Source organism: Sorex araneus, chromosome 4 (genome assembly GCF_027595985.1).
Source record: "Sorex araneus isolate mSorAra2 chromosome 4, mSorAra2.pri, whole genome shotgun sequence".
NCBI classification, from domain to species: domain Eukaryota; kingdom Metazoa; phylum Chordata; class Mammalia; order Eulipotyphla; family Soricidae; genus Sorex; species Sorex araneus.
This window is the reverse complement of record NC_073305.1, coordinates 73145184-73168953: the sequence shown is the minus strand read 5'-3', so window position 1 is coordinate 73168953 and position 23770 is coordinate 73145184. Positions and strand designations below refer to the sequence as shown.

At 45.4% G+C, this 23770-nt stretch overlaps 1 protein-coding gene and 1 non-coding gene across 3 annotated transcripts in view; one reads left to right on the top strand and one right to left on the bottom strand.

The window, feature by feature from the left end:
• Positions 1-23152, bottom strand: part of PRPSAP2 (phosphoribosyl pyrophosphate synthetase associated protein 2) — a 54499-nt gene extending 31347 nt beyond the window's left edge. The window contains exons 1-7 of one of the 2 annotated variants that reach the window (XM_004612836.2): positions 23006-23152; positions 18858-18954; positions 18466-18616; positions 17713-17765; positions 15638-15704; positions 8498-8670; positions 2635-2750 (exon numbers count right to left, since the gene is read on the bottom strand). In XM_004612836.2, the coding sequence (XP_004612893.1) occupies positions 2635-2750; positions 8498-8670; positions 15638-15704; positions 17713-17765; positions 18466-18584 (528 nt within the window). In that variant the 5' untranslated portion in view covers positions 18585-18616; positions 18858-18954; positions 23006-23152. Of the gene's footprint in view, positions 1-2634; positions 2751-8497; positions 8671-15637; positions 15705-17712; positions 17766-18465; positions 18617-18857; positions 18955-23005 lie in introns of those variants that run through there. The other variant, XM_055136245.1, reaches the window with a different exon arrangement.
• Positions 11628-11758, top strand: LOC129404677 (small nucleolar RNA SNORA44). Its single transcript, XR_008630046.1, has one exon. It is a non-coding gene; the product is annotated as a small nucleolar RNA SNORA44 (small nucleolar RNA).
• Positions 23153-23770: the final 618 nt, after the last annotated feature.

Genomic DNA, 23770 nt, shown 5'->3' with positions numbered 1-23770 from the left:
AATAAGACATTTTTAAAACTAATAATGAATGAAAGTTAAAAAACAAAGAAATTTTGTTTTGTTTTGTTTTTGGATCCCAACTGGTGTTGCACACGGGTTACTTATACACTCAGGAATTACTCCTGGCCGCGCTCAGGGGACCATATGGGATGCAGGGTATCGAATCCGGGTCGGCCGCATGCAAGGCAAATGCTCTACCTTGCTGTGCTATTGCTCCAGCCCCCAAAACCAAAGAATTTCTTAAAGGATGACTATTACTCAGAAACAAGCAAACAAAACGGCCAAAGAGGGGCCAGAGCAGTAAAACAGTGGGTCGGGCACTTGCCTTGCACACAGTGACCCAGGTTCAACTCCCAGCATCCCATCTGGTCCCTTGATCCCCGCCAGGAGTGATCTCTGAGCACACAGCCAAGAACACCACTGAGTGTAACCCAAACACAAACAAATAATCAAAGAAAAACCATCAAAGAACAGACAAGAGAGATATATTCATCAAAGAGACACAATCATATCAGAACCATTCAAGAGGCAAAAGTTTTAATCTAATAATATGAATATTAAAGATAGGCCACAGATGTCTAATTCAATGCTATGGGCTATAATTTTATATAACTGCTTTGGAAAAGTTAAACTTTCTTTTTTTTTTTCTTTTTTTTTTTTTGCTTTTTGGGTCACACCCAGCAATGCACAGGGGTTACTCCTGGTTCTACACTCAGGAATTACCCCTGGCGGTGCTCAGGGGACCATATGGGATGCTGGGATTCGAACCTGGGTCAGCCTGGGTTGGCCGCGTGCAAGGCAAGCGCCCTACCCGCCGTGCTATTGCTCCAGCCCCGAAAAGTTAAACTTTCATCTATCACATACCCTGGTAGCTCTACCCAGAAAATAAGCAAGATACACTCTTGCTTATGTACCATAGGAGAGGTAAAAAATGTCTGCGCAAGCACTATCACAACAGCAAAAATCTTATGAATGAAACGTCAAGCATAACTCACAGCAAGAATTTCTCAGTGGGGGGCTGGAGTGATAGCACAGCGGGTAGGGTGTTTGCCTTGCATGCGGCCGACCCGGGTTCGAATCCCAGCATCCCATATGGTCCCCTGAGCACACCGCCAGGGGTGATTCCTGAGTGCTTGAGCCAGGAGTGACCCCTGTGCATTGCTGGGTGTGACCCAAAAAGAAAAAAAAAAAAAGAATTTCTCAGTGGTCAAAATGGATAAATTGTGACTTGCAAAACTGTGAATGGGGCCTGGGAGATGGCTCAAAGGGCTGGAGAGAGTACTTTGCATGTGGGAGCCTCAGGCTGGACCCCCAGCATCTCACAGCCTCCTAAGCAGTGCCAGAGCAACCCCTGAGCCAGAAATAACCTTTAAGACTGCAGGGATGGCAAAAAACAAACAAGTGGATGAGTCTTACTAATGAAACTTCAAGAACCCAAAAACCAGCATAGTGGCTAACAGTGCTTGCCTTGCAAGTATACAGTCACGAATTCAAATCCTTGGGGCCCCATATAAGTCAAGAGCATGAACCTGTCCGACTCTGCTATTTGAGCCAAGGAAGCTCTGTGATCTCTGACCACCCGCCCCCCGCCCTCCCAGCACCAGAACTGCAGGCAGCTTCTGCTGCACCACAGCCAGGGGCATGAGGAAAGGGGAGAGTTCCTGCCAAGCACTGCTACTGAAAAGTGAGCACCATGTCAGCAAGCACAAGTCCTGGAGAGTGAGCCCTGTGGCAACCCCCAACCACGTAAGACACCATGTAAGAAGCCTTGTACCTCCACTCAGAGCGTGACTCCCTGGAAACAACGTGTGCAAGCCCAGGAGCCAAAGGAAAGCAGCCCTCAGTGAGTGCGTGGCCGCCGGGCAACACCGCAACCTGCTGTGGGCCCTGGCAAGCAGCACAGCCAGGGGCAGCAGCATCATCGACCACACGGGGGGGGGGGGGGAGGAGAGAATTTCATAAAAACTCTAACTAAGTGAATTATTCCTCAGATCAGTCTGATTCCTTTCACAAATTATATAAACCCAAAATGTATTAAATAAGATATAGACTATATACACACTCAACACATTTTTGTTTAAAATAATATAGAGAAAAATGAGATAAAACTAGATAAAAAGGGAGTTGAGAGAAAGATGAAATAGTATTTAAGCTGATGGCGGAGGTGAGAGAAAGGGAGGGCACAGCAAAGTGGTTTTAAGATTATGATAATGATTCTAGTTTTCTGGCTGGGTGGTGGGATCCCCAACACTAGCTGCTGTACTTAGAACAACAAAAACCAAGTTGATGACTGGATGGAATGACAGGTGAATGGATAGAAGGATGGATGGCTATACAAAGGAGTCAGGATCACATGTGAGCTTGTGATGGTTTGTCAAACTCCAGGCGAGTTCCCAAAAATGAAAAAGTAACTTTAAGAGCATAGCGAATGAAATAAATCACATATTGTCTTTTTAAATGATTCTCCACACCATCAAAAAAAAATGCTTTAAGTTCACTGAATTACATGTATATAAAGTAAATAGTACTTTAAGCAGACTATAACAAGTTTTAATCCTTTATGAATAACCCAGGAAGCAGAACTGTATTTCAACCTTAAGTAGACTGCTAAAATAAAAGTCTGAGATGGTTTACCTCTTCTTGAATATACTGTAATAAAAATGGAGATGCTCTTAAATTATCAACAGGAATATTGAAGAAACCCTGGATTTCCTTCTGGTGTAAATCCATAGTGATAAGGTGAGTAAGACCTTTGAAAATAAAGCAGACACTGAGTTTAGTAATCAGTAGCAAATAAGTACTACATACCACAAGATACAATATATTAAGATAGCCATTAAAAACTGCTCTCATCAAAGTCAGGGTGATAATACAGTGGGTAAAGCATCCAGGTCTGATCCCCAGCAATGTATATAGTCAAAGCACTGCCCGGAGGGATCCCTGAGCAGAAGCCAGAGTTAGCCCTGAGCACCACTGAATGTGGCCCACAAAACAAAATGCACTCATCAAATTATCTCAGCATTTCCATTTCTCCTATTTTTCACTATGATGAGATTGTGAGATAACAGAGAACACAAATAAAAGTCTTCGCTCCTTGTTCCTGGCAGAACTCTTGGGATTTCCTGGATTAAAACAAAGGTGGTATCCTCTGATCTAAATTGTGACAATGATTTAAAATTAATAATCTGTTTTAAATGATGGCAATCATTTAAAATTAACAATTAAAACGACTAAAGGAGAGCAGCCTTCTTTTTTTTTTTTTAATTTCTTTTATTAATTCACCATGTGGAAAGTTACAAAGCTTTCAGGTTTAAGTCTCAGTTATACAATGCTCAAACACCCGTCCCTAAGGAGAGCAGCCTTCTAAACACTGGCTGAGTGCAGCACTGCCAGCTGCTGGGTGACCAGGCGAGCAGCACCGTGAGTGATGTGTGCAGCCCCTCATCACATCATCCGGTCCAAGCCAGGATTAGAAACTTGAACTCCAGCACACCCACATCCATTCTCCAAAGACAAAAGTGAGGATATAAACAGTATTTTTTTTTCCCTCGGGTCACACCTGGTGATGCACAGGGATGCACAGGGATCACTCCTGGCTCTGCACTCAGGAATCACCCCTGGCGGTGCTCAGGGGACCATATGGGATGCTGGGAATCAAACCTGGGTCGGCCGCGTGCAAGGCAAACGCCCTACCTGCTCTGCTATCACTCCAGCCCCGAGGATAGAAACAGTATTCAAGACCAATCATGACTATGTGTGGAAGCCGCCACAAAAACGCCAAAATTATAGGCAATCTCTTAGGTTGGTGAACATGCGAAGATGCTGAGCAAATGTCAGGTAAGGGTGTGGAAGCTCTGCAAGTCTTCCACATTGACCAGGCCCTCCTCATTCCCTTGAGCTGACATTCATCCTTTGGGGGCTGAGAGCGCAAATCTGAGGACATCTTTTGTACATAGGAGGCCTGGGTGCAACTCCCAGACATCACTAGAGAGCAACCCCTGAATACCAGCAAAGAGTAGCCCTACGCATCCTGGGTGTGGCTCCCAAAAGACAAAATCAGAAATAAGGTTCATTTTTTTGGGGGGACAGGGAGAGGCACATGTGGTGGTGCTCAGGAATCATTCCTGCGTCTGTGCTCTGGAGTGTGGTGCAGGGAGATATGAGGTGCTGGGGATCAAACTAGGGTCAGCTGGAGCAAGGCAAGTGCCTTCACCCCTGGACTGTCTCTCCAGCCGTGTTGCTTTTTTTTTCTTTTAAATATAATAAACTCGTAAATAGTTTTCCTGGGTTACATGAACTGCTCGGACAAGTAGTCTAGAGGAAATGAATGTGAGGATTTTTCTTAAATTAATGAATTTTACTTTGGTTTTGAGGTCATACCCAGTGATGCTCATCGATGGCTCCTGGCAGTTCTCAAGAGACAATATGTGGTGCTGGGGACCAACATAGGCGTCTTAACCCCTGCACTCTCTCCTCTCTCTCCAGCCCCAGAAGGCCAGATTTACAGATAATCAGTAAGATGACAGTGTGGATTTATGGCTGATGTCTGAATGAGGGCGGGGCATTGGTGTAGGGCTGAGCCCTCCGGCAGATGAGGCCAGAACTGAGCTATATCACAGGACAACCATCCGTGGTGGGAAGGTTCTTAGTGTAAAGAAAATCCCACATAACATTTGGTAAGCTGAAGCACTCTCATGAGCAGAGGCAAGCAGAAGGCAGGGAGCTGGCTCTTTCCCTGCTCAGGGAGAGAAAGGGCTTTTTCTCACACAGTGAAGTGGAACTTTCACATCACTATTAAGAGAGCAAAGATAAATACTACAAATATCTATCTTCGGTAACTCTCCTATAACGAATTATAGCTCCTTGAGCTTTCCTTAACAGAAATGGCAAAATATATTTAAAAGAAAAAGGTTTTTTCCATTTGTTTTAATGGTCTTTTTTGAGGACACATTGGCATCATAATATGGGGTGCTCAGGATAGAACCCAGGTACACTATGTGCAAGACAAGTGCCCTAACTGGCGCACTACTGCTCCAGCCCCCAGCCCATATTTGTTATGGGGCTGGAGCGACAGCATAGCAGGCAGAGCTGGAGGACTCAGTGAGCCTTGGGACTGGGGAGGCAGCTCAGAGGACCGGGGTGCACGCTCTGTTTACTGGGTTCAATCCCAGATCCACCAGGAAGCCAGAGCACGGTTCCTCCCCGCCTCCAGTAAACCAAGAGAAAAAACAAACCAAAGCTCAGGGAGCTACCTGCTCCCTCTGGCCAGTTATCTGAGTGGAAACTCCGAGAAAGGGAAATATGTTGGCTACTGAGTTCCAGATTTTAGAAGTTTGATATTGTTTTATCTTTTTTAGGATGTTATCACATAAAGTGTATTCTATAGGGCTGAAGAGACAGTGCAGGGCTTAAATTGCTTGCTTTTCATGCGGCTAACCAGGTTCAGGTGCCAGCACCACATATGGTCATCCCAGCATCACAGGGTAGAATCCAAACCCGCCCCCAAACACTGCAAAAAAAGGAGAGAAAATGCATTTATAATGAGTTCATTAAAATGTAGTGATTTACTAGAAACAACCTGAGTGCCCAAGAACAGATGACTGGATAAAGAAACTATGGTATATCGACACAATGGAATACTGTGCAGCTATTAGGAAAAATGAAGTCATGAAATTTTTTTATAAATGGATGGACATGGAGAATATCAAACTGAGTGAAATGAGTCAGGAGAGGGACAGATATGGAATGACTGCATTCACTTGTGGTATATAAATATAAATAGATATTAGAAGACAGCCAAGAAAAACAGGGACTAGGAGGACTTGTCAATAGTTGGATCAAGCACAAGTGTGTGTGGGGCAGAGGGTAGGTAAGATAGAGAAGGGAACAGAATGACAATAATAGCTGAAAATAATCATACTGGACAAAAAAACTGAGTGTTAAAAGTAGGTAAAGAGATATTCCCTGATAACCTTTCAGTGTCTATATTGTAGCACTGCAGCACTGTTTGTCCCATTGTTCATCGATTTGCCTGAGCAGGCACCAGTAACATCTCCACTGTGAGACTTGTTACTGTTTTTGGCATATCGAATACACCATGGGTAGTTTGCCAGGCTCTGCTGTGCGGGCGGGATACTCTCGGTAGCTTGCCGAGTCTCCGAGAGGGACAGAGGAATCGAACCTGTGTGGGCCGTGTGCAAGGCAAACGCCCTACCTGCTTCCCAAAATGAAGAGAGGTGAGAGGAGAGACAAAGACAGAGAGAGAGAAAAGTACCTGCCACAGAGGCAGGCTGGGAGATGGGGGTGGGGTGGGAGGGAACCTGGGGCCACTGGTGCTGGGGAATGTACAATGGTGGAGGAATGAGTGTCGGAACATTGGATGACTGAAACCTAGTCATGAACAGCTTTATAAGGGTTTATCTCAGTGATTCAATAAAAAAGAAAATTAAAAAAAAATTATAAAATAAAATGCACACTCCCCAACAACAAAAGTAGCGATTTAGGGACTTCTTTCTCTTTTCTTTGAAAATGTTTTATAATGTGTACTTTCTAAGATCATAAACACACACAAACAATAACAACTCCTGACAGTAATTTAGAAACAATGGTGAAACACCACTCTGATGTTCCCTGAAAACAACACAAAATAATTCATCTGGTTTACAAAATATACCAATCTGTCTGGGGGATAGGAGGAAGACACTCAATGTGAATAGTTGCTGTGTCAAAGGAGTTACTTCCAAATATCTTTTTCCGCCTTTAAAAGTGATATTTAAAAGAGATATGACAGGGGCCGGAGCGATAGCACAGCGGGTAGGGCGTTTGCCTTGCACGCGGCCGACCCGGGTTCGATCCCCGGCATCCCATATGGTCCCCCAAGCACCGCCAGGAGTAATTCCTGAGTGCAAAGCCAGGAGTAACCCCTGAGCATCGCTGGGTGTGACCCAAAAAGCAAAAAAAAAAAAAAAAAAAAAGAGATATGACAGGGGCTGGAGTGATAGCACAGCGGGTAGGGCATTTGCCTCACACGTGGCCGACCCGGATTCGATTCCCAGCATCCCATATGGTCCCCTGAGCACCGCCAGGAGTAACTCCTGAGTGCAAAGCCTGTGCACTGCTGGGTGTGACCCAAAAAGCAAAAAAAAATTTAAAAAAAAAAAAAAGATATGACAGCGGGTACAGTGCTTGACTTGCACAGGGACAACCTGAGCTCAATCCCTGGCATCCCATATGGTACTCTAACCACTGCTAGGAGTAGTTCCTGAACCAGGAGTAACCCCTGAACATCACCAAGTGTGGCCCCAAAACATTAAAAATGACCTGAGGCGGGGACTAGAGACAGTACACAGATTAAGGTGTTTTTCTTGCATGCAGTCAACTCTGGTTTGATCCCCAGCATGCATACAGGGGCCCCGAGCAACAGTGAAGTCACCAAAGAGCACCAGGAGTCACCCCTGAGCATCACCAAGTCCACCTCCCCCAAAATGACTTGAAGGGAGCAGGAGAAATAACACAAAGGGCTAAGCACATGCTTTATAAGAAAGAGGCCTGAACCCTGGCACATAGTCCCATGAGCACCACCAGCAGCAACCCACAAGCTCTGAAACAGAAGGAGTCCCTGGACACTACAGGGTGTTGCCCAAAAACCAAAAATTGATTTTAAGGGTTCGATCCCCGGCATCCCCATATAGTCCCCAAGCATCGTCAGGCATAATTCCTGAGTACAAAGCCAGGAGTAAGCCCTGAGCATCACTGGGTGGTGACTCAGAAAGCAAAACAAAACAAAATTAATTAAAAACAAAAACAAAAACACTTGAGGGACAGAGATAATACGGAATACAGATAATACAGAAGCCTGCCTGCCTTGCACATGTCTAACCTGGGTTGGGTATCCAACAACCCATATAGTCCCGAGTCCCATCAGGATAACCCCTGGTCACAGAGCCCTGAGCACCACCAAGTGTGGCCCAAGCACTGCCCCCCACTAAAAAATTCACTTTCTTTCAGGAAACAGCTCAGGCCATGGGCTACCCACCCCTAGCCCAGCACCCCTGGTATTGCCCTGGTGGCCCCCAGCACTGAGACAACATCGGCACACCCAGGCACTGAACCATCGAAGCATCGGAACCAGCTGATAAAGAATCTCCAGGAGCGGCCCCCAGACCCCTCAGCACTGTTTGGGAAACCTCCAGGCCCTCCCCATAAATTTATCACTTTTTCATTCCTCCCCCCAAAATTTTGGGCCACACCCAGCCATGCTCAGGACTGACCTGCTGGGAGGAGGGGTGGGCACAGCTGTATGTGGTGCCAGGCTCAAACCAGGGTCAGTGGGATGTGAGGCAGGGCCAAAACTCCTGTAAATCTCTTTAGTCCTAAACTATCACTATTTTTCATCTGTTCAATATTTTAATTTAAAAAAATAGGGTTTTTATAACTTCTAAGGTAAAAATAAAACTCCCAAACCCCAAATTAATTACCAAATGTCCGCCCTTCTTACCAGCTTTGCACATCATTGAAGCCAGCAATTTAGAGACAATGGAGCCTCTTTTTCTCATCTTGCATTGTTTGCTGTAGGGAAAGTATGGGATCACCCCGATAATGCTCTTGGCACACGAGGTCTTACATGCATACACCATGATCAGGAGCTCCATGACGGTGGTGTTCACATCCCTGCAGCCCCAAAGACAGAAAACCAGAGCATGCAATGTAAGACACTAGATCATATCTCCCTGTTCAACAAAGAAACACCAAGGTGCTACTCTCCATGGAAGACTCAGGCTTAAGGATCTAGACACAGAAGAAATCATAAATTCTCCATTCCTCAGGCCTCCCCACTTTCCTTCTCACAAGAAAATGAAGCACACTCAGGAGAGCTCCCTCGGGCTCCCACAGTCACATGCATCTGTCCTCGCCGGTCTGGCTGCCCTCACGCGTTAGTCAGGGAGGAACTTTCCACAACAAAGTCACCCTCAACTCATCCTTCAAATTACTCACTAATCCCCAAGCCCTCTTGCTTCTCTAGCTCTAGGACACTTCCAGGAACTCAATCTCTCTTAAAAGTGTGATCAATCACCTGTAGAGAAAATTCAAGGGCTGGTTTTATCTAGAGGAAAAAAACCTGACAAAAGGCAGAAGCAGAATGGTTAAGCGATGCAACTGACAAAAAGAAGTAAGATATTTAAGGACTTGAAAATAGGGATGAGAAGTCCCCCCTTTTGAACTTCAGCCTAATTTGGCCTCCCAAGCTACTTTACCCTGTGGGCCAATAATCACAATCTCGGTGCATTTGTCCCACTGGAATCCAGTCTCTGAGGAAACAAAAGCACTGTAGGCCCGCAGGAGCGGACTGAAAAAAGAAATATAAGGCTCCCGTCCTCCTCCCCAGCACTCCAGGGAGAGGGGAAGTGAAGAGCACAGGTGAGTCCTCAGGGAAAGAGCAACAGCACACACTGGGTGCTCCCAGCCCCGCCGCGCTGGGCATTCCAAGTGGTGGAGTGGAAGCATAGAGCCAAACCAGGTTTGATGCCCAGCACCCATCTGGTTCTCCGGGCACCATCAAGAGTGATCCCTGAGCAGAGTCAGGAGTAAGCCCTGCACACTGCCAGGTGCAGACCTAAAACAAAACAAAAAAAGGTGCATCAAAGCTAGAGAGACAGAAGAGTGGGTAGGGAGCCAATCTGGGCACAAGCCCCAGCAGCACCACACTGGCTCCCTGAACCCAGGAGAGATCCCAGAGCACAAAACCAGGAGTAAGCCCTGAGCCCCACTGCATGTAATCCAAAAAACTAAAAAAAGGAAAAAAAAAAAAAAGGAAAAAGCTCCTTAATATTGGTCTTTGTGATGATTTTAGTTTTAAGCAATGCCACAAGTAGCACTCTGTAGTACTCTCCTCCTGTTGTTCATTGATTTGCTCGAGCGGGCACCAGTAACGTTTCCATTGTGAGACTTCTTGTTACTATTTTTGGCATATCGAATACGTCACAGGGAGCTTGCCAGGCTCTGCCGTTCAGGCGAGATACTCTCTGTAGCTTGCCGGGCTCTTCAAGAGGGATGGAGGAATCGAACCCGAGTTGGCCGCATGCAAGGCAAACGCCCTGTGCTATCACCCTACCCGCTGTGCTATCGCTCCAGTCACAAGTACAAACAAAAGTAAGTACCAACACATAAGACTACATCACGCGGCTGCAGCGATAACACAGCGATTCCCAGCATCTCATACGGTCCCCCGAGCACCACCAGGAGCAATTCCTGAGTGTAGAGCCAGGAGTAACCCCTGTGCATCACCGGGTGTAACCCCAAAAACAAGCAAAAAAAAAGATTACATCAAAAGCAAAGTTTCTGCATATAAAAAGGAATAGCAAAATAAAGATAACCTGCTGAATGGGGAAAAAGAATTTAAGCAGGGCAGAAAGAGAGTGAAAGGGTTAAGGCCTTTGCCTTGCATGCAAGCTCCTGTTCAACCCCTGGCACTGCACATGTACCCTCAAGCACCACTAGCAGTTAGTCCTGAACAGAGCCAGGCAGAGCCCCGAGCAGCACAGGTACAGCCCCCAAAAGAATACAGAGCAGTACTTTATAAGCCACGTATCAAGGCAAGGTTAATATACAAAAGCCACTGACTAAACATACCTCATACAGGTCCTGAATGTGCTTAAGTGGTAGAGCACCTGGCCCTGAGAGTGCCCAGGTCAGGCTCCTGGCAGACTTAGGCTCCAGCAATGATGGGGTCAAACGGCACCAAACCAACAGGCCCCAGCACTGAACCCTCAAGCTCACCCACCAGCCAATTAACGCTGGCGTCTCTTCTGGGCCACCAGCACCAGTGGCAGCCCCTACCCCACATACAGACAAAGTTCACTAAAAACTGTTACTGTCGCTGTCATCCCGTTGCTCATCAATTTGTTTGAGCGGGCACCAGTAACATCTCTCATTGAGAGACTTATTGTTACTGTTTCTGGCATATCCAATACACACGGATAGCTTGCCAGGCTCTGCCACACGGGCTCGATACTCTCGGTAGCTTGCTGGGCTCTCTGAGAGGGGCGGAGGAATCGAACTCGTGTCAGCCGCATGAAAGGCGAACGCCCAACTGCTGTGCTATTGCTCCAGCCCTTCACTAAAAACAGGCAGAAAAATTGGTAAGACATTTTTCCACACAGGATATCAAAATGTCCAACGGGCATATGGAAAGATGCTCAACTTCATGAAGGAAATATAAATCAAAACTACACCTGTTAAGGGATATGCACAATAACTTTTCAGTATCTGTATTGCAAAGCACAATGCCCAAAAGAGAGAGAGAGAGAGAGAGAGTGAGAGCGAGCGAGAGAGAGAGAGCGAGAGAGTGCTAGGAAATGTACAGTGGTAGAGGAATGGGTGTTGGAACACTGTATGACTGAAACCTAATCATGAACAGCTTTGTAAGGGTCAAAATAAAATTAAATTAAAATTAAAATAAATGAAATGCAAAGACCAATAAATAAATAAAAAAATTACACCTGTGAGGACTATGAACCTCAAGACCACAACAGGTAACAAGTGGTGGGGAGGTTGTTGGTTAAAAGGGAATCTTAATCACTACTGGGGGATTATAAGGTGGTACAGTCAATATGAAAACAATAAAAGGATAGCATGTTTCCAAGGTCAATGGCTGATAGTAGCCATGGGATCTCCAACTGCATGCAAAAGCAATCTGGAGAGACTCTTGACAGTGAAGGTCAACCAGTACCTGCAAGTGCCATTCACCTTTCCTATAAACTAAAGAAAAAAAAAAAGGGTCTCCTCAAGTTAAAGCATATCTACCACTCGATCCAGAAGCACCACGCCTGGGTTATATAACCAAAAGTTGTGAAAACAGAATTTTGAAGCATAGTCACTCCTATTCACAATAATCAGTATATGGAGGAATAGATAATAAAGATGTGTTACATATAAATAATGGAAGCTTGAGGGGGAAAAGGATATCCTGTCATCTGAGACAACATAGACTGATCTCAACACATTATGCTGTGAGGTTAAATCACACAGGGAAAGTACTGTATTACTGCTACATCGTGGAATCTAAAAATAAAATCAAGCCCAGAAAAACAGTAAAACGATGGTAACAGAGGATAAAGATAGGGAGAAAGATTAATGTTCAAGAACGAGACTTGGGTCCTGACCTTCTGCCTGCTGCCCCGCCATCCCAGGTGAGGCTCGTCCCTGGCGGACATCATACTGGGCCTATTTCAGAACAGGAGGCAAAGCCCCTCCCTCCCAACAGCCTCCGCACCTGGCCTGCTCCAGGTTAAGGGCCCTCACCACAGCTCCAGACAGATCTGCTTGCCGTTCCACCTTCCCTTTATTCGCCTAGCAACCTGTGAGCACCAACGGAGTAGACAGATAGTAACTTCATGTCAAACCCTCAGCATCTTCCAGGGAGATAACTATCTCACCCTCAGCACAGTAAGGAAGAGCACCAAAATCCAATGGAGAAAATACACAGAAACCCACCAAACTCAACAAGCAAAAACAGTATCACCAAAGACATAAACAACATCAGTAAACCCTCAGTGTCTTCAGTGACACTATGAAAAGGATGTTCAATGAGTTCAAAGGAATGATAGCACAGGTAGTCAGTAAAGCAATGAATATGGTAGGTGATATTTTAAAAAGCCAATAGTATTTCTCTGTTAAATAAAAAGACATCTGTACAGCATAAATAAATAGATAAATAAATAAATAAATAGCCAATAGAGCAAAATAGTAATAGAAGCTGAGCAAAAAATCAGGAGCTCTAAGATGAGGAAGAGAAAACCACTAGGCAACAGCAGAAAGTGGAGAACAGTCTGAACATCGAGGCTAGAGTGACAGTACAGTATGTGGCTGACCAGGGTTTGATCCCTGGCATCCCATACGGTCCCCTAAGCACCTCCAGGAGAAATTGTTTCTTTTCTTGTTTTGCTTTTTGGGTCACACCCGGCGATGCACAGAGGTCACTCCTGGCTCTGCACTTAGGAATTACTCCTGGCAGTGCTTGGGGACCACATGGGGTGCTGGGAATCGAACCCCGGATGGCTGCATGTAAGGCAAACGCCTACCTGCTGTGCTATGGCTCCAGCCCCTCCAGGAGTAATTCTTTTTTTTTTTTCTTTTTGGGTCACACCTGGCAATGTACACAGGCGGGGTGGGGGGCTGGGGAGGTGGGGGGTGGGGGGAGGTATACTGTAATTCTTTTTTGTTTTGTTTTGTTTGTTTTTGGGTCTCACCTGGCGATGCACAGGGGTTACTCCTGGCTTTGCGCTCAGGAATTACTCCTGGCGGTGCTCAGGGGACCATATGGGATGCTGGGAATCGAACCTCGGTCGGCCGCGTGCAAGGCTAATGCCCTACCCGCTGTGCTATCTCTCCAGCCCCTCCAGGAGTAATTCTTGAGTGCAGAACCAGGATTAAGCCCTGAGCACTGCTGGGAGCAATGGCAAAATCCAAATATAGAGACAGAATATTGAATGCAGCAAGATCAAATAAGGAACATATATAAAAAGTATAGCCCATAAAATGTACAGCAGATGAGACTCCATGAGCCAGAAGAACATGCAAAGATATAGGACAAAAATTCAATGAACTGAACACCTCACCAAGACCATTCAGATCTGAAGGAACTATACAGACCTTCATGGACAGGCAACAGCTCAGTGAATACATAACCTTGAAACCAGTTTTGCAAGAAGCTCAAAAAAGCTCCCCTGGCTTCCCAGCCCATCATTTCTGTGTCACCGGTGACCTGTTCCTGGGTCCACTAGACAGAAAGCCCCTCTCAAATCTGCATGAACCCAAACCCGCCTGCACACATCAGCACCCACACAATAATTCCACCCCCTCAGCCCAACCAACTCTAAGAGTTCTCAGGTCTTATATCTTTCCTAAAATACATCTGTAATAACCTACCACGCAAATAGAAATATTAGATATTCAACTGCATGACCAGTGAAATAGCACCCTAAGGGCAAAGATATTGTTTGATTAACAGATTATAAAGAGTAACTGCTTGCTGAAATAAAAGAGCTCCTCTAAAGGACAGGAGAAACTTCCCGTCATGTGCATTGAGTATGGCATTTACTAATTATGCATTTGGTTGTCCTTTATTAGCTAAAGAAAGGTTAAAAACATACAGCAATCATGAAGACTTTTCTTATTTTCTAGTAATACCATTTGCCATTCCTTTAAGTTTTGTTGGAGCAAATTATTAGCAGTCACTGCAAATTTACTTTCGTTGATTTATTTTCTGATAATTCCATTTGCTGCTTCTTTGAGTTTTGTTATGGCAAGTAATATGAAATAAACTCGTTATATGACTGCCAAGAGGGCAGGCTGGGAAGTGGCAGGGAACCAGGGGACATTGGTATGGGACTAATGATGGAACATTCTATGCCTGAAACAATTCTATTTGTGAACAACTTTGTATATCACTGTCTTAATAAATAAATGTGAATAACAACCCCCTCCCCCAACAGAAAGAAAATTTTGGGCCAGAGAAATAGTGCAGTGGGTAGGATGCCTGCTCTGCACGCACCCAACTCAGGTTCGATCCCTGGCATGCCATATGGTCCCCCAAGCACTGCCAGGAGAGATTTCTGAGTACAGAGCCAGAAGTAACCTGAGCATCACCAGATGTGGCCCAAAAAGAAAAACAAAAATATAAAACAAAATAAAACTTGCAGGCTGGAGTAATAGTACAGTGGGTAAGGTATATGCCTCACCAGATTAAATTCCTGACAACCTATATGGTTCCCCAAGCTCTGTCAGAGTAATCCTCCCTGAGCACAGAGCCAAGAATAAGCCCTTAGCATCACTGGGTGTGGCCCCAAAACAAAAACAAAGAATTAAAAAAGACTCAGAATTGCAACAAGCAGAAATCTGAAGCATATTAAAATCAATATAGACAACAGTACTATATAATTATTATGCAATGCATCAGGACAAAGACAAACATTTAACAATATAAAAATGTAAAAAAAGTAACACAATGCGTACCTTAAATTTATACAGTTTATCAAATTTATTTTTTAAAAAGAAGGCCCCCCAAAAAAGCTTGCATGCAGGAGCAATAGTACAGGGGTTATGGTGCTTGCCTTGAACACAGCCAACCCTCCTGCAAATCCCCATATCACATATGGTCCCCTCAGGAGTGACTCCTGAGCACAAAGCCCAGAGTACTTCTGGGTGTGACCCAAAGCATATCCCCATCTCAAAAGAGTCTATACTACGATACTTTATTATTTCAAACTTTCAAGAATATCAAAAAAAATACAGTTATGTCAGAAAACATAGCAAAATAATATAAGTAACTATGAAACAATCTAACAATCTCTTAGTTCTTTTTTTTTTTTTTTTTTTTGCTTTTTGGGTCACACCCAGTGATGCACAGGGGTCACTCCTGGCTCATGCACTCAGGAATCGCCCCTGGCGGTGCTCAGGGGACCATATGGGATGCTGGGATTCGAACCCGGGTCGGCCGAGTACAAGGCAAACACCCTACCCGCTATGCTATCACTCCAGCCCCAGTTCTTCTCGTTTAACCAACCCATTATTTAAACAACTCATGCTCAAACAGAAATAATCCAGAAAGCCCCAACACTTTTTTCTGTTGAGTACTCACTTTGAAATAGTTTGGATGATGAAAACATCTTTTCCCCTCACAGACTCTTGAATTTGTACTCTTGTTTCTGGCAGGAAATAATAAAGAGAAACAAAAATGCTAATTTTTGTTTTAAAAAATGTTAATTTTTAAAAACACAAAAAACAAAAGACACCATTCAAAGAGTTAACATCAGGGGAAGGCAGAAGAAAAGGTACGGGGATAGTCTATATTAGAGAATATACAGCTATACGTGCTCACATTCAGCTATACGTGAATGTGTCCAAGACTGGATTCCCCCCACAACAAAACTAACTTAAAAAAAAAAAAAATACCACACTAAGAATCCTAGTTTGCAGGGGAAAAAAAAATCTACAACAAAACTATAAACAGGGGCTGGAGTGATAGCACAGCGGGTAGGGCATTTGCCTTGCACGCAGCCGACTCGGGTTCGATTCCCAGCATCCCATATGGTCCCCTGAGCACCGCCAGGGGTAATTCTTGAGTGCAAGAGCCAGGAGTGACCCCTGTGCATCGCCGGGTGTGACCCAAAAAGAAAAAAAAAAAACCTATAAACAACTTTAGGACAACTATGAAAATTTGAATATAGACAAATAGATAGAGAACTAATTTAGTGGGGGTTTGGCGCCACACCTAGCACTGTTCAGGGCTGACTCCTGATGCTGCACTCGGAGATCACTCCCGGCAGGCTCAGAAGATATACAGGATGCCAGGGTGAACCAGGCGCAAGGCAAGGCCCCCTACACACTGTACTTTCACTCAGGCTCCTAGAACTCCTTTCTTCAAATGTGACAACAGCAATATATTTACATAAAACAAAGTTCTTTTTCTTGGGCTGGACAGAGTTTAAGGGAGGTAAGAAGCCTGCCTTGCAAGCAGCCCACTCCAGTTCAATCCCAGCACCAAACACAGTGCACTGAGCACCACCAGGAGTCACCCCTGAGCACAGAGCCAGGAACAGCCCCTGATCATTGCCAGATGTAGAACAACTCCCACCACCACCACCACCACCACCACCACCAAATCTCCAATTTCTAGAAAATTCATGGTCAAGTATTTTCAGGGGTTATTAAGTTTCTGGATGTTCCTATGCATACATGTTCATATAGCAAAATAGTAAATGCTAAATCTAGGTGGTAGACTACATGACTTCATTGTACTTTCAGTTGTTTATTACATTTGGACATTTTAACTAAAAATATCGGAAATAAGGTTGGATGGGTTGAGTGCATGCTTTGTGAAGAGGCAGCCTGGGTTCAATCTCTAGCAATATCTGGTCCACTAGAGCACAGAGCCAAGAGCAATCTCTGAGCACAAAGTGTGGCCCAAACGTCCCTCTCCCATAAAAATTTTCAAAATAATATAAACAAAAAGTGACATGCTTACCATGGAAAGAAAATGAACTTTAGACTCAAGTAAACCTAGATTTGACTACTGATTCTTTTTTTTTCTTTCCCGCTCCAGTCCCCTAGAATAGTTTCAAATACACAGCATTTCTAAAGCAACTAGAGATGAAGAGCACACACACTCTTTCACAACTCAGGTTGGTTATGTAGTGACACCCAAGCATTTCCTATTGAGACTTCATGATGGCTAGCCATAACAACGTACAGGGAGATAAACAGTACCAACCAACTAAAGCTATGTCTTCAGGCGTTACTTATCCTGTTTAAAGCGACATAAACTCAACCAATGACCGAGTTTATGTTTCCAATTCAGTTGGCCAGTGGTTTAATTTATCTAGGCAGTTTTTCTTGGATGAGATCCACAGCCAGAGTTCAAGCCCCCAGATACAGGGAACAGTCTCCTATACTGACCTAGTACTGGTGGGAGCTCTTTCACTACGGATGTAGCTCAGTAGCAGCACATTTCATGTACATCAGGGTCTAGGTTGATCTTTGCCCCACCCGCTCCCCAAATAAGTAAAATACCACTTTTACCCACCCTGTTAGCCTGACTGCCTGATGACAGAACTAGACACTGAGTGCAATGGTTCTGAAAGTGGAGGATGAAGGACTAAGTATATCACATTCCACAAGAAAAGATTAATATTACGCATACCCAAGAGAGCTCACCTCTGTTAGGTTCCTGGTAAACCTGCACCTTGCCCATCTCTACCCCCAGTCGCCTAGAGGAGAAAGAGAAAAGCAAGGGAAGCTGAAAGAGTAATCGAACAGACTCACATCTTTTTTTTTTTTAATTTTTTTTTTATTTAGTCACTGTGAATTACAGAGTTTTTCAAGACTGGGTTTCAGGCATACAATGTTCCAATACGAATCCCTTCACCAGAGTCTACTTCCCTCCAACAATGTCCCTAGTTTCCCCTCACACCTTCCTGTGCCTCTATAACTGGCACTTTATTTTGTTTGTTTTGAAGTTTTAGGCACTGTGGTTTACAGTCCTACCAGGACTGATTCCTGAGTACAGAGCCAACAGTGGCCCTTAGAATCACCGGATGCGGCCCAAAAACCAAGGAGGGAGGGGGAGGAGGGAAGGGGAGAAGGAAATTATATTGAACTGTAATTTATAAATAAGCTATAAACTATTTTCATATAATATACACATCACCATTCTTTACACTTTACTAATTCTGTACATACATATGTATTATGAAACAATCCTTGGCACTCATGAGTCCCTCAATATCTATCGGAAGAAAGTATAGGAAATTACAATAGTTTATAAAAAGGTTACTCCTGACAAGTATAAACAATATACAAACTATGAAATACCCACTTTCAAGTTTAACAATCAGCATTATCAAATAACATATGAATATTTACATCACATATGAATACAAATCTTAATGGTTAGTGGTTCTAACTCACTCTGCAATTTTCTTCGAAAGCTCCATGCATGATGAATTAGAATTTGCTGAAAACAACACCAGACCTCCTTTAGTTACGTTCATCTTGGTTTCTAGTTCAGGTGGCGTCAAACAAAACATCAAAACCTTCTTGTTTTTCCAATTTTCAGACCCTAGAAAGATAAAAAACATATCAAAACTGCCATCTGAAATTAAATATACCTGAATAAACATTTATAATATCAAATACATCAGTTGAAGGAAATCTGCATTCATCATGATAAATTCTCTTTATGTTAAGTATATGTATATATGGACAAATAAAATATTCCATTGGATTTAAGAGTTCCAGTTATATGAAAATATGTGATTTAATCAATTTTTATGACCACTAGGAATAAATAATAAACTTACAAGAAAGGTGGAGCTGAAGAGCTCAGTGTTTTATAGTTTGCTGCTTAAAGTCAATTATGGATAACCTCCTTTTATTCTCTTGACAACACAATTCCTCCTGGATTAACACACAGAAAAAAATGGCAGAGCCATTAGCAAGGAGATGTACTGAGTGATGCTTAAACCGTAACTGAACCATCTATGCCCCACTTTTCCTTTAATACCTGCTTAACATAAAACCTCTCCAAGCAATACCTCTGCCTGATGGCCTGCATTCACCTCTAAAACTGACCTTTTTATCTGCATTCTCAACTCAAACAACAAGGTTGACTCCGTGACATTGAAGAAAAGTGCAGAGTCACCCAAGTAAAAGGCAGCATTCTGTCCTAGAAGCCTTCTCTGAGGGCCTGATTTCCTGGGCTGATAATCTCTTCCAGGGGCTGGAGTCATAGAACAGCAGCTAGGCCTTGCACACACTAGCCTGGGTTCAATTGCCAATACCTCATATAGTTCCCTGAACACCACCAGGAGTGATTCCTGAGTCCCGGGCCTAGAGTTACCCCTGAGCATTGCCAGGTGTGTCCAAAAATAAACAAAAAAAAATTGTATGTGAGTCCCATAAATGTAATGTATAGAAGTCAGAGATAATCTAGGGCCAAAAAGTTAGTACTGGAGGTATGCCATATGTGGTCCCTTCGGCAGACCCTGGTTCAAAACCCACACCACATTGGTGGCCCAGCACCCCTAGAAATCATTCCTGAGCAGAGCCATGAACAGTCCTTGAGCATTGTAGGGCATGGCCCACCTTAAAAGTACCATCATTGTACAGGTCTCTCATCCTTACTACTGTGAACACCAGCAGCACTGGGTTACATCCAATTGACCTCTCTGTAGCACTGGTAACACAGTGCCCACATACAGAATACTCTTTGAAATAGAACTCACATGAGTTGACTTTTCTCAGATTTTGATAATGTGTGGGCTGGTCCTCTTTCTATCCCCAACTTTCCAATAAAGTAATTTCAGCTTCTGAAATTACAAGTGTTCTTGGAAGGATTTAGCTTAGAATAAATGGAATTAAGTGTCTTAGGAGTAGGACACTATCTTAGAGATAGTTCTGCCAACTACGGGATTCCTGCCAAGGAACCACTCCAGATTCCTGAACAGCCTACAGCTGGCCGCCCACGTCCTTTAGTACATGCTAAGATTTCTCTCCCTACAGCCTCCATCCACTGATCCTTGTTCTTTCCTTAGGAGTTATAGAAAATAACTCCAGTCCGGAACCCAATTATCTTAATTCTATTCTCTGTGGCAGGGATGAGAACAGTACAGTGAAGAGGGTGCTGATCTTGCACACGGCCAATTAGGGTTCGATCTCCAGTACCTGATATGGTTCCCTGAACCAGAAGGGATCCCTGAGAACAGAGCCAGGAGTATGCCCTAGCATTGCTGGTTGGGGCCCCAAAAAACAAAATGATTATGTAAATAAAGCCTTTTATCACTCCAGTAGTCTCCAGTCTTTAGATAAAACTCTCCACTCTCCTCCCTCCCTCCCTTTCTCTCTCTCTCTTTTCTTTTAGGGTCACACCCAGTGATACTCAGGGGTTACTCCTGGCGGTGCTTGGGGTACCATATTGGATGGCAGGGGCTGAACCCAGGTTGGCCGGCCACATGCAAGGCAAACACCCTACCTGCTATACTACTGCTCCATTTTCTACAGATACTACAGATTCCATTTTCTATAGTAAAAAACTAACCTGAACTCCCCATCAGAAAGAGAAAGGTGCAGCCAGGGATATGGCTCAGTGGTTAATTCAGTGAATACCTTGTATGCATGAGACCTGGGGGCAATCTCTGGGGCTACGCCCCTTATCCCCATCATACACACTCAAAAAAGGCAAGGGTGGGACCTTTTTTTTTTTTTTTTGAGATAACGCAGGCATCCCCTACCATCCCAGGAGTGATCCCTCACTGCAGAGCCAAGAGCAACCCTAGGCACCACTGGGTGTGGCCCCAAAACAAAAATAATTTTAGGCATGGGTATGGCTTAGAAGATTGTGGGGTTAGGGGTGGTGGGTGGTGTTTGATGTCCAGCAACTTTCCAGCACCAGGTATAGAAAATCCACTGAGCACTGCAGAGCAAGGCCCCCAAACAACCAAACCACACAACAACTAATGCAATATGAAGACACAACTGCTTTAGAAATGGCTATTAATAACCATAACCGATAACTTTATCAATCAAGCTCAAATATACAAACTGTGACTAGTTTTAGTCCTATTACCAACACAACAAAAGCTGTACCCATCAGCAAACTGGAAGAAGAGGTTTCTTTCTTTTTTTTTGCTTTTTTTGGGTCACACACAGCAGTGCACAGGGGTTACTCCTGGCTCTGCACTCAGCAATCACTCCTGGCAGTGCTGGGGGACCATATGGGATGCTGGGAATTGAACCTGGGATGCTGGGAATCGAACCTGGGTCCCCCGCGTGCAAGGCAAACGCCCTACCCGCTGTGCTATCGCTCCAGCCCCAGGAAGAAGAGTTTTTTAAAGACTATTCGAGAACCTGATGGTTCTGCAGGGATGGGGACGGCTACAGATTCAGTGGCACTAAGGCTCTGGTGTGAAAGGCAGAATCAAGACACTCCCTTCGTCTCGCAGACTGCTTACATATTTATCCTAAATGTCGAATGTGTGAAGACTACGGAAAAAAGCAGGTGAAAATGCACCCTCTTCCAAGAATTTCAGTATCTCTCAAAAAGCAAAGCATACTCTCCTCTGAATGAGAAAGCTGAAAGGTCCTTGGGAGCCATTGTTTTAAAACCATTCACTGCCCAGATGAAGGCTGCCATTAGTAATGTTTACCCTCTAGGGCCCTGGCTGTTGTAACAGCTTCTGCCTGAAGATGGCTGGAGCAGGAATGTTAGAGCTTGGGTTTGCCTTGCAAGATTAAGGGTTCTGGATGTTTTGGTCACTTAGTCTCCTGTCCCCGCTTCTTTCTTCCCTCAGCCTTTCCCTTCCAGACAACTCAAAGAGGTCACTGCTTGATAAAAACAGCTTCCCCAATCATAATTCAAGGACCAGCATCGCTGAGCCTGGAACATCACCTGGTACATGCTAAGAAGCTTGATAAATGAATGTTAGTAACCTGACTTCACTGAGTTAAACTAAAAAGCCCCATAACTATTTTTATTAGTAATGCATCACACACACAAACATTGTATCATAATGAAGAGAATTAAGAGGGCAAACCCTAAACTACATCTTGCAAGCCTCTCCATCAAAACATTTCCTCGGAGCTACTCCATTTCCTGAGTTCGCTCACACTTCAAGAAAGTGGGTTCAAAAGGTACACGTCTTTCGGAGGAAGGGAGACTGAGATGAAATTTAGCCGGGGCCTCAGTTTCCGGCTGACTCGGAGTATGCAGCTGGCGCCAACAGCCCGCTCCTGGAGAGGCCCCGCACCGTGCTGTCAGCCTGCCTCGGCCCACCGCAGCGCACATCAGGCCCCCGAGGAGGAACCAAAACTTGGGCTTGCTGATTCGCCCTTTGGGAAACTGACCGAGAAAGAAGCTACAAGCTCAACCACGGGCACCGCAAGCTTTTTAACGGGCACGGGAAACGCAGAGGGCGCGTTAAGGTTGCAGACCAACCAGGTCATCGAACCTGAACATCTATTCCAGCACAGAAACGTAACTCCCTGGCGCTCTAAGAGCTCCCGGCAAGTCTGAACATAACTAGGTGACGATGGTAAAAGACCAGATTCAATGTGAAGTGGATCATCTTTATTTGTGCATAACTTTTTTAACATAAAAAAAAAACCACACTTCCTCAGTCCCCAACCCCCATTCCACGTTTTCCGATTCCTGACGGAAGCACAACGACGATTCTGCCGACATCCACATCCCTTCCCCGAAGCGCACTCCGGGCGGAGCAGAGCCGCCCCTTGGGACTGTGCCTCTCGCCAGGCCACGGAGCCCCCCCAGGCCGGGCCGGGCCGCCCCGCCGCCCCCCGCCCGCAGCGCGCGCCGCCCCCGGGGCCGAGACGGGTCCTCCGGCCGCCCCCCGCAGCCGCCCGGCCCGGCCCGAGCGCCCGCCCCGCAGCTTCACCCGCAGGGCCCAGACCGCCGGCCCGCGCCACCACTCGTCGCCGCCTCCTGCCCTCCTACCTGGCCCCGACCCCAGCCCCGGCCCCGCCGCAGCCTCCGCTGCCGGGAGGAGAAAACGCTGAGTCTCCAGGCGGCGTCTCTAAGGGCAAAATGGCGACTCCGGGCATCAGCACCGCGTCCGCGACGACAGCGAGGCCGAGGGGCGGGCCGTGGCGGGGCGGGGGCGGGGCCTGAGAGGGCGGGTCGTGCCCTGGGAGGGCGGAGCAAAGTCTGGACAAGGGGTGGCCCGGGCGGATGGGGCGGGGCCCGGTCTGGGGGCGGGGCCTTGGTGGGTTTGTGGGGGTCGGGCCGGGCCGGACGGAGGCCGGAATCTGGCTCGGGCGCTTAGCCCCTGCGATGGAGACCTAGACTGGGTCTTCCGGCCACGTGAAGAGAGGGTCGGGGGTTGAGTCTGCGCCTGTGGGACCACTGCACCGCTGTGAAAGCAAGAAAAAGGCAACGGGAATGAGTGTGCACAGAGGTTTGCAATTGTAGTCTGGGCTCACAATGTTTACAGGCTGCAACCTTGGGCAAATCACTTCTCATCTGTGGCCTCTTAATGATGCCCCAGATGTTTTCTTAACGATGGTAGTGGTACCCATCTCCGAGTTGCTGTGAGAGTAAGTGGAGTAACTCCTGCAATTTTAGTACTGTTCCTGGCATAGAGTAAATACTATAATCTGTTTTATCGCACTTCCTCTACTATAAGTAATTTGTTGCTTTTAGTATTGCTTAATTTTCTTTTCCTTTTTTTTTTTTGGCCACACCCAGCAGTGCTCAGTGATT